The following is an 11741-nucleotide window of genomic DNA, read 5'->3' on the forward strand; positions in this document are numbered from 1 at the left end:
TTTACTTATGTGATGTATTAATCATTAATTAAATTTTAAGCAAATTATGTGATTCGATTGTTAATGAAAGACACCGAGTGTCTAAAGACGTGTTGAAGATATGTCAATGACTGTTACTGTAATTCTTTTAAAGATTGTATCTACTTGTAATTGTCATAACTGTAGTAGTTGTATGTAATGATTGTGAATGTAGCAAATATCAGACAAATTCAAAATTATTAATAAATGGATTAAATAATTTATAAAATAAAATTTTAAAAAATGCACATTTAAAAAATTTTGAAATTAATGACTGCATTTTTTCAAATTATTATTTTTTAAATTATTTACTCTATTTATTAATAATTTTAAATTTGTCTGATGTCTGCTACATTCACACTCATTGTATGTAATGTTAAATGATGTTAAAATTTAATTGATACTTTTGTTAAATGACATGCAATAAGTCAATGAATAAAAAAAAAATATATGCAAATGCAATTAATTTTCTCTAAGTCGTTTCGACTTCTGTTCCTTCCTATAAATTATTATAAAATCAATTATTATTATTTGTTTTATTTTGCTTTAAAATTTGTTATTATAGGTTCTTTTTTAGAGGTCTACCGATAATTACACGTTCAGTAAGTACCTGCTTCCCCTCTACATTTTGACACATTATGAATTACTTTTTTTTTTATTTGCTACTTTACATCAGTTATTTTCCATTTTAATGGGAGCGCATGTGCACATTGTAGTTTTTAGCTGAGTGGTAATAGCACGTTCGCAGTAAGCAGCCGAAAGGTGCAGTTTGCGCATGCGTTTCATCAAAATGATAAATTTCTTCATGTAGGAGGAGCTGACGAACTCGGCCATATACGCAACATTCATGAGGATGGAACAGCGCATGCGTCGTATTTGAATATTTTAATGAGAAGGTATGTTTACTATATTTAGAACGCAAATAAGGATAGCGCTACAAATCGTAAATTCCTTGGGGGAAATTTGAAAAAAGGCTGCATTTGCGTACCAAATTGGCATTATACTTTTATGCTTATAAAAGATTGCACTCCTTATATTCGTTCACTCTAAAAGTTTACTTTCGCTTTAATGTCCAATCGCAGTCGTGAATTTCTAACAAATGAAATCAAAAGTATCTGTGTTTAATTTCTTTCCAATTGATGGCAAATTTACGTCAGTTTTTGTTTTTCAGCTTTCTGACTATTATCAACGTCTGTTACGTGCCTGTCTGATAAGTAGTCGAAGTGGTTATTGGAGATATATTTGAGGATGTGGGAAGTTATCTATAATAATAAACTTATATTAGCAACGTCTGTTAAGTGCCTGTCTGATAAGTAGTCGAAGCGGTTATTGGAGATATATTTTAGGCTGTGGGAAGTTAACTAAAATAATAAACTTATATTAACGTGAATAATTTAGCCTTAAAATTAAACAAAAATTTACTGATATTTATATCGGAAATATACTTTGATACTAATAATAGTACATTATCATTAGTTATACCGCATAATACGTGATAAAAACATTATTTGTCATTTAAGAACATCGCTAACGGTAATAAAATTATTTTATTATCAATAACCGTTGGAATAATTTTGATATACAATAGCTGTATTTTGAGAAACGAATCGTGTAAAAACGATACAAGCTCGGCTATTGATAAAGAAACTTTTCGATTATACGTAAGTATCTTTATAAGTCAAATGGAATATGTGTATAATGAATTAATATTGTGCAATTCGTTTCTATAATAATTTTATTGAACTGGGACAATTCGGGGTCTATAAGTGATTAATCAAATTTTTTCAACCCATAAAGTTTATGAATTCGTAATATTCTACTTTTTCAGAAAACTTTATCAGAAAAAAAATTTGGGTCACTTTTATCTCATGATCATTTTCTAACTTCTTCAGTTATTTACTTTCATTGCTATACAGTCATCGAAGAAATAATTTGAACTCTAATATTCTATTACAGTTTTCTTTTTTTAAGCATTATATCACAATGACTCCAAATAATATGGAAAAAAAAAAAAAAAAAAAACAAATAATGAACGTGAAATTTTTTATCGGCTTGGGTGTAAATATAAAAAAAATTAAAGGCCCTAGGGGTATAAGCATGGTGAATTTGCCCCCGAAAGGTATCGGCTTGATACTGCGGGGATTTTTAGGTACTAATAAGATATTAAGATCCTGAGAGTTTCAGCTTTTGAAACCAATCGGTCTTCGAGAAAAAGCCAAATATGTAAAAATCAGATAAAATGAATATTCTCAGAGACTATTTTATCGATTGACTTATACTCGTGATATGTTTTGGGGGTCGATAGTAGCTCCTCGGAAAAAAATTGGGAGCTTGATCGGTCGACAACAACCTCGAAAAAAATGACTTTTTAGTTTTAATTTCGACTTTTCACGATGTTACGGTTCTCGTACAATTATGAAATAATTTTTTTTGGATTCCTCATCCAATTTCCTATAGACTTAAGTGCTTTTAAAATTTTTAAAAAAGGTACGCCATATAGAAAAAAAAATGAAAACTACTTCTTAAGCAAATATTTACTTTATTTACATGTTTAAAGTTTCAATTGATAGGAACCAGTGAAAAAAATACGCAGATCATTTTCTGTCATTTCTGGAAAGTCTTCAAGAGTTTCAGATGAAATTGTTTGAAACGGCAATTTTTTTCGCTGCCAGCCATTTTTTTGAACGTCTTCAGCTAACGTATTTACTACATTATTTTGCGATTTCATTGTTTCGATGACTTCATCCAAAAACTCTGAGTCGGAAGTAAGACGCTTACTATACATATTGAAACAGGCTGTTTCCTATTTAGCAGAAATGCTTGATGAAACAGGTAATCTCACTATTCAATATGTGAAAGAACAGTCAAATATACTCAAAATTCAAGTTCAATCCAGACACATTAATAGAAAGGTTTATAGATGTTTTATTGAGTATAAAAAAATGCTATTGGTCCAAAAAGCATATTGAGGCATAGTTGTGAGTGTGCAAATGGTCTGAGAACAATTGGATGTTGCTCTCATGTTGCTGCTGTTGTTTACTATTTATCACACGGGAGATATTTAACAAAGATTTTAAGGCCTGCTGAAATACTTAGCAAATTATTTGTTAGAGACAGTATTTCACCTGTGATTGAAGAGGATAGTGATGAAGACTGATAAAATATGATCATACATTTTTTTCCTCAAGTATATCTTTCATTTGTTGTTATGTATTTATAATTTACAAACTAAAATCTATTTCCTGTTTTATATGTGTATAATGTTTATAATATTTTAGTTGATATTAAATGATATGACAAAATTTAACTGCTGATGCAGAGATTATTTTTGCAAATAACATTCAAGAGCATATACAAACTAGAAAAATAATGATTCACACTTTAAACATGTAAATAAAGTAAATATTTGCTTAAAAAGTGGTTTTTATTTTTTTTTCTATATGATGTACCTTTTTTAAAAATTTTAAAAGCACTTAAGTCTATAGGAAATTGGATGAGGAATCCAAAAAAAATTATTTCATAATTGTACCAGAACCGTAACATCGTGAAAAGTCGAAATTAAAACTAAAAAGTCATTTTTTTCGAGGTTGTTGTCGACCGATCAAGTTCCCAATTTTTTCCCGAGGAGCTACTATCGACCCCCAAAACATATCCCGAGTATAAGTCAATCGATAAAATAGTCTCTGAGAGTATTCATTTTATCTGATTTTTACATGTTTGGCTTTTTCTCGAAGACGATTGGTTTCAAAAGCTGAAACTCTCAGGATCTTAATATCTTATTAGTACCTAAAAATCCCCGCAGTATCAAGCCGATACCTTTCGGGGGCAAATTCAGCATGCTTATACCCCTAGGGCCTTTGCATAAAAAGTAAAAATATATATATTTTTAATTGTTTATAATTTAAAGCAAAAACGTTTTCAATTCATTGTTGAATCGCATGATAATTGTCATTAGCAGTAAAGAAATGATAGTTTATGCTATTTTTGGTCTAAATATAGTTCCTTAATTGTCTATTTGACGATGATTCAATGAAAAATTAAAAATTTTAATTTACCACAATACTTGAAAAATTCTGTTAAAAATAATTCATAAATAACTAATTGTTATCAATGTTAACTGCACATACATGTATTGAATGTTAATTGTTTTTATTATATTATAGCTTATTTTGTCATTAGTACAAGGGAATTAAAATAAAAGTACTTTAATTCAAAAATTTTTTAACTTAAAAGTGTAGGTGACCGTAATGAAAGTAATTAACTGTACAAAATATTGATCACAAGAACATAATTGTGAGGGCAGTTGAAAAATTAATTGTTTTCAAATGATTTGACTGAAATAAAGAAAAAAAAAAAAAAATTAAAATTAATATAACTAAATTTATGTTTATTCAACATTTATAACGAAATGTTTAAAAGATGAAAGATAAAATGTCATGATATATTTGACCGTGATACACCAACATAAACCGTGTTCGAGCCTCGCGATTGTGTTCCCAACTATGTCGATATTACCGATGTTTTTTCTTTTCCCACCATTATTTTTGTCATTCTAATTAAAATTTTTTTTTTTTTTTAGGTATCTGCAGTGCGAATTCGAATTGAATAAAACATATGCGACTTTTAAGAATAAAATAAACTAACTGCTTATAAAATAATATCTACAATAATAAAAGATTGAAATTTTACATTGAATGATTACAAACGAATATTAAGAAAAACAAGTTATAAAAAATCGAATTGCTAAGAATTGTGAACCTAATAAGAATAAATGATATAAAAAACAGATAAAATGACTTAAAATAACTAAAAACTTGAACAAATCATAACAAAAAAATATTATATAATAAGTTCACCAATGTTTGATTTGTAATATGAAATATTAATAAAATATATTATTTTATAATAAACTCTTTTTTTATTCACCTATTTACATAATTAATTTTTAATAGAATTGTTTTTTGAGTAAACAGTTTCGTTTATTGTATTTCATTGTAAATATTAAGTAATAGATTGATAATGGGTCGTAGGAAAATTGAGCGAACATCAGCCGAAGAAGAGGAAATCAAAAAAGTACGACGTGATAAGCGAAATGAGCTACGACGTCGAAGTCGAGTGATGACAAATAACACACTCATGAACAAGGTGAACATAATGCAATTACGTCTAACAATTCGTGTTCGTTAAATATTACAGATACGCTATTAAATATCAATGAAAATAGTTCTATATATGATGTTTTTGACATGCCTTTGTAAGGGTTTGCCCTTGCTTCCCCGTACTAGGAAGTTCGGACAATCCTTCGATAGTAAATTGAGTGTTCGAAATTTTCGGGTTCTGATATGTCTGACGTAGCTGAGTACGCAGCTCGATTTGGAATAGGGGAAAAGGTTGTTAAAATAATGTAACAATGATTCTAAATTTAATTGTGGCTCTTTTATTATAAATAAATAATTAATTGTTTAATATATACACTTAATGCTAAATTTAATTATAATTAACAATTAATAATCAAGAGTTTTGCAATATAGTTTTACTGCGCATGCGCCGCTTCCGTTTCACCGGGATACCAGTCCCCGCTTTGTTTAATAAAATTTTTCTTAACAGTTTAATTATAATAATATTCCCGAGTCTTTTATTTAATTTAGATTAATAAAGAAATTCAACGTTGTCGAGGGAAAATCCTGACAACTAAAATTAACCGGTAATAAATTTTCGCATGCACAGAAAATAGAAAATAATTTTGACAAATTTAATAAAAGAATTTAGAATAAAAAGACGATAAAATAAATGAGGGGATCTCCTCCACGTGTTTGACAAATGTAAAATTGTAAATTTCAAAAACCTTTATCCAGAAGAACTTACACCGACCTGTCCCAGGTGTTTCGTGGTGCTGGTCATCTTTATGGCGAGAATAACAGGATCTTTTCCTTCCAACGAGAAAACACTTGAAGTGGAACTTAGACGAAAGATATTATACTTAAAATTGGTGGCGTCTGCCTGAATAATAAACTGTAGAAATATTGTGATGTGATGGAAAACTTGAGCGACCGCTCGGTTCGACAAGTGGATGGTAATTAATTTTCGGTTGTGTCGTCTGGCAACGAGGTGTCCAGTTTACCCCTACCTTCGCGCCGTTAAACCAAAATTCGACGCGAGGGCGGTTGCGCAGATAAAGAAGGGCGCGAAATTTAATTTTTGCTGACCTGGCAGTCGAACACCAGGTCACCCCGTTACACCTTCTACGTCCAATAATCCAACACAATCACTATCAACCGCATCTCAGGATCGGCACTTTGAACATAATTATAGTAAAACATTACCGATTAGGTCAACTGTATCGCAGAGTTGGTGCTCCGAACATAATTATAGTAGAGTAACCGATGAATCTTGGAACAGAGTGGAATCAAGTAGTGAACCTTCGATTCAAAATGACCCTTTGCGTTTATCTCAACAATGGATAGTCGATAGTTATGTTAAGATAGAGAAAGATAGATTGAATTATTGTAAATTTAATCAAAAAAAGTTCAAGCCGAATCGTATCAAGGCCTATTAGATCATTTACAATCACGAGTCAATAATAATAATACATATTCCAATATAGGTAAAATTGTTATTTTACCATCGAGCTTCTGTGGTTCACCACGTAATATGTTGCAGCATTATCAAGATGCTATGTCCATTGTGCGTAAATTTCGTAAGCCAGATTTGTTCGTGACTATGACATGCAATCCGAAATGGCGTGAAATTACTGATAATTTATTGCCAGGACAAAGTGCTTCGGATAGACCTGATTTAGTTGCACGTGTATTTGATATAAAAAAAGATGTTTTGATTCAGATGATTGTGAAACAAAATCTTTTTGGTGAAGTTATTGCTTACAACTGGGTTATTGAATTTCAAAAACGGGCATTGCCACATTTACATATGTTAATAACATTAAAAAACGGTTCTAAAATATCAACTCGCGATGATGTCGATAAATTTGTATCTGCAGAAATCCCAGATTAAACAAGTAATCCTACGTTGCATGATATCGTTACAAGAAACATGCTTCATGGTCCTTGTGGAGATTGGTGTTTAGTTGACGGGTCGTACTCAAAAAAATTCCCGAAAAGTTTTCGTAATGAAACAACAATGGATGAAAATGGATATCCTTTTTACCGTCGACGAGACGAAGGAAGAACGTTCTCACGAAACGATGACATTTTCGATAATCGCCATGTGGTCCCATACAATCCGAAGTTATTAGAAACTTTTAATTGTCACATCAACGCAGAAGTTGTTTCTTCTATAAGGGCAGTTAAATATTTATATAAATACGTATATAAAGGCCATGACAAGGCAGGAATAACAATAAATGGAAATATACCGAATGCTAGAACTGAACCGTTAATTAATCAAAACCAAACATCTCATGATTCGAGTGTTTATGTAATTAATCATGATGAAGTACGAGACTTTGTCGATGCTCGCTATGTTGGCCCTGTTGAAGGCGTTTGGCGAATTTTGTCTAAGCTTTTACAAAATAAAAGTCACTCCATTACACGCTTACCTGTCCATTTACCAAATCAACAAAGTATAACAATCAATGATGATTGCAACGTCAACGATATCCAAGAGGCTCTACAGAAGCAAACAATGTTGATAGATTACTTTTCGTTAAATCAACGTGATCCATCCGCCCGGCAGTACATTTACAGTGATATTCCATATCATTACGTGTTTAAAAAAAATAATGATACGAATGTTTCATGTTGGCAACCGCGTAAACGACACTTCAACGTTATTGGTCGTATGTATTCTGTTAGTCCCTCTCAAATTGAATTATTTCATCTTAGATTGTTATTGATTAACATCAAAGGTGCAACAAGTTTTGAAGAGCTTAGAACGGTAAATGGGGTCGTCTACGATACTTATATGTTGGCATGTTTAGCGGCCGGGCTTATTGAAGACGATCAAGAATGGAGACGAACATTAAATGAAGCGGTAGTATGGATGATGCCACGACAATTACGTTGTTTATTCGTTCGCATACTAATTCATTGCCACCCCCTTCATCCAGAAGAACTTTGGGAAGAGTTTAAAGAAGCTATGTCTGAAGATTTTTGTAGACTTTTAAGTGCAGAAGACGGACAAAATAAAGCTTACGTGTATATTAATACTATGCTTCACCGAGAAGGTTATAGTCTTTCAGCATATCCCAGTATGCGACAAATAAATGAAATCGAGGATTTAATAGACGCAGAGTCATTACAAATTCCTACATTAGACGAATCCCAATCATATTATTGTAAATTAAATGTTAATCAAAAAGAAGTAGTAGATTTCGTTCTAAATTTAGTTAATAATAAAAGAAGTGATGACCCTCATTGTGTTTATATAGATGGACCTGGTGGTTCTGGTAAAACATTCATCTACACTACATTATGTCATATAATGAGGAATATGAATAAAAATGTATGTACAATGGCTTATACAGGTATCGCAGCTACTCTTTTGCTCAATGGAAAGACAGTTCATAAAACTTTTGGCTTACCCGTTCCTATGTTTTCTGATTCGTCTTCACACATTGTACCTAATTCATCACAAGGTAAATATTTAAAAGATGTAGATGTTTTTGTTTGGGATGAAGCCCCGATGTCACCCAGATACGCTTTAGAAATAATCGATCGTACTTTACGTCACATTATGAGCAACGATATTCCCTTCGGTGGAAAACTAATGATTTTAAGGGGTGACTTCCGACAAATACTTCCAGTTCAACTTCATACTACTCGTACCGAAACAGTTAATTTATCCATAAAAGTCAGTTCATTGTGGGCTCATTTTCACAAATTTTCTTTAACCCAAAATATGCGCGCATTGCCAGAAGAAAAAGAATTCGTTGAATTTTTACTGAACGTTGGTGATGGAAGTCTTAATGACTTAAATGATGATCTAAATTTTCCTGACGCGTGTTTTGTATCCAAAAATAATGACATTGTTGAAAATGTGTACGGAAATATTATCAGAGGAAAACGTTACGATGAATTAACAAAAACCGTCATTTTGTCGGCTCGGAATGTAGATGTAGATGTGATAAATAAACAAGTTGTTGAACTTTTAAATATATCCACAGAGAAAATTTATGCAGCCGTTGACAGTACCGAAAATTGTGATAATGGAAATTTCGACGAGGCTATTTTACCGGAATATTTAAACACTCTAAATCCCCCTAATTTTCCTCCGTATGAAATACACTTAAGACAGTACACAATAGTAATGCTGATTAGAAATCTTAACTTAAGTGAAGGTTTATGTAATGGCACAAGGTTAATGATTTTAGATTTAGGTCTCAATGTTATACGATGCAAAATTTTGACGGGTGACAAAACTGGTGACACTGTTTTCATTAATAGAATAACATTATATTGCGAGAACGTTTATTCATTTTCTTTTAAAAGAAGACAATTCCCAATCAAAGTAGCATTTTGCATGACCATAAATAAAGCCCAAGGTCAAACTTCTGAAAAAATTGGGGTTGATCTTACCAAAGACGTGTTTAATCATGGGCAATTGTACATAGCTTTCTCAAGAGTTCGAACTTGGGCAGCACTGCAAGTGTATTTAAACAAAACAAAACTTAATAAATCGGTTAAAAACTTCGTTTTCAAGGAAATATTCTCATAATTTATTCCTTTTTATTGTAATCTTTAGTTGTTATTATTCAAATTTTAATTGACTGTACAATGTCGTACTTCACGAGCGCGCTTGCACGCTCAACGTACACTAGTATTTGTTTAATTTGAGATTCCAAACTTAATTAAAGAAAGAAATTAATAGATGATTCAGGCGCAGCTTGTTTGCATGATTCTGAATTACATTCATTCGTTTCAACGCTCCCAAAATAAGAATAACAACTCTGACAGTAAAAATGTCGAGTGAATATACTTTTATTCTGACTAAGTGTTTTCCATAACGCATCCTTAGTAGTTGGAAGTATACTGGCAAAACTCGAACAATTAATCCACCGAAAATTGATAATGTCGCTTGATAAGTGAACTTGAACTTTATAGCTAAGCTCATTACTGCCAATCGATGATCTTTTGCAGTAATATTCGGTTTTGATATAACAGGAAACATCAACTCGTTCAATTCACTCCTCATAAAATAATTTCTATTTGGTTCTTCATCGTTAGTGACATACTTATTGTTTATTTCTTGATTATTTATATCCAAATTAATTTCCAATTCTTGATTATTAAATCCATTATTAACATTCAACTCATTAATTTTTGATTCGCCTAAAGGATCATTCCTATGGGTAGTTACTTCTTCACAATCTTCGTTATTTCTGAATTCTTTACTTAAGGTCTCATTAACGCAAAAAGGAGAATGACATTCACGTTGGTTTGGTACATAATGATTAATCTAAAAAAAATATGATTGTTACATTTTTTAGAGGGTAGTACGAAAATAATAATACAAACAATGCTTCTTGATAAAATAGTTTTAACAAAAATAGTTTGTGTTTTCAATGATACTTCAAGCCTTTTTTATTTTCTAGAATTAAAATTAAGTTGCTTTTAATACTCAAGATTTTGCCTCGCAGATTTGAATAACGGTAGAAACACGGTGGGTTTGTTCCATTTTACCACTGTGATTACGCGGTGTATTCACCGTGTATACACAGTGGTCAAGCCACCGTGGAATCATGGTGGATACACCGCGTAATCACAGTGGATTCACTGTGTATACCCGGTGGTGAAATGGAATAAACCCACCGTGTAACCACGGTGGATCCGCGGTGTTTACACTTCTACGGTGTTTCCACCGTGATTCAAATCTGCGAGGGTTTCAGTTTGAAATATTCTTCGATAAGCCCTAGTTCAAAATTTCGATTGAGAACAATAGAAAATCGATTATTTTCTAATTGAATCCAATTAAATCCAATATTTTAATCAGAATATAGCGATATTTATCGTTCTCAATAGGAATCTCAAACCAGGAAGTGTATTTTAAGAGATTTCCGTTTAATTATATTTCGAAATATCAATTGAATTATACTTAAAGTATTATTACTTAGCTTCATATTAATTAGGACTTTTAAGAAAATAAATTAATTCAGATGATTCCAGTGAACATAGAAAAAAAGCTTGTTAAAATATAGACATTAGGCCGATTGAAAAGTCAACCATTTTTTTTTTTTTAAAGACACACTCAAAAGTGTCAGTAGGATAAAAGAAGAAGTCTGTTAACATTTGAGCTCTTAATATTAATATTAAGTACTACCTGATTGTGATTTTCTATTTCCCATTTAAAACACATGGAAAAAAAAATTTTAAGTTCGGAATTTTATACCTCGATAATGGCTGATTGGACAAATAAGCCCAGGATCCATTTTTGTAGGAAATTTAACGCTCTACAAAAAAGGTTTCTTATGATTTTTTTATAAATCCATCTGTTCAAAAGTTATTCGAGCTTGAAGTCAAATTTATCGTAAATTTCGAGATCTTTTTACTTTTCTGGCGAAACTATCAGACTTACCACAAAATGTCATAGAACCTTTTTTGTAAACAATTTTATTTCCTACAAATTATTTTTCATAAAATTTTTTTGAATTGCGCATTGTTTTATAGTTATTTTCATTTTAATGTCAAGATCTTAAAATCGATCCAAATACTATTTTTTTAAAGAGCTTTACATTAAAATGGTAATAACTAGAAAACGATTCGGAATTC

The 11741-nt window shown here is 31.1% G+C and overlaps 1 protein-coding gene and 1 long non-coding RNA gene across 2 annotated transcripts; both read left to right on the forward strand.

Moving 5' to 3' along the window:
• Window positions 1-415: 415 nt before the first annotated feature.
• Window positions 416-4799, forward strand: LOC130675172 (uncharacterized). Its single transcript, XR_008991230.1, has 4 exons — window positions 416-620; window positions 830-914; window positions 1190-1679; window positions 4598-4799. It is a non-coding gene; the product is annotated as an uncharacterized LOC130675172 (long non-coding RNA).
• A 2269-nt stretch (window positions 4800-7068) lies between these two features.
• LOC130674158 (uncharacterized) lies at window positions 7069-9690 on the forward strand. Its single transcript, XM_057479426.1, has one exon. The coding sequence runs from the start codon at window positions 7069-7071 to the stop codon at window positions 9688-9690; it is 2622 nt and encodes an 873-aa protein (XP_057335409.1).
• Window positions 9691-11741: the final 2051 nt, after the last annotated feature.

Source organism: Microplitis mediator, chromosome 9 (assembly GCF_029852145.1).
Source record: "Microplitis mediator isolate UGA2020A chromosome 9, iyMicMedi2.1, whole genome shotgun sequence".
Lineage (NCBI taxonomy): Eukaryota > Metazoa > Arthropoda > Insecta > Hymenoptera > Braconidae > Microplitis > Microplitis mediator.

Coding starts and splice junctions, on each gene's coding strand:
- LOC130674158 (XM_057479426.1), top strand. CDS start 7,069: ATGCTTCATGGTCCTTGTGGAGATTGGTGTTTAGTTGACGGGTCGTAC.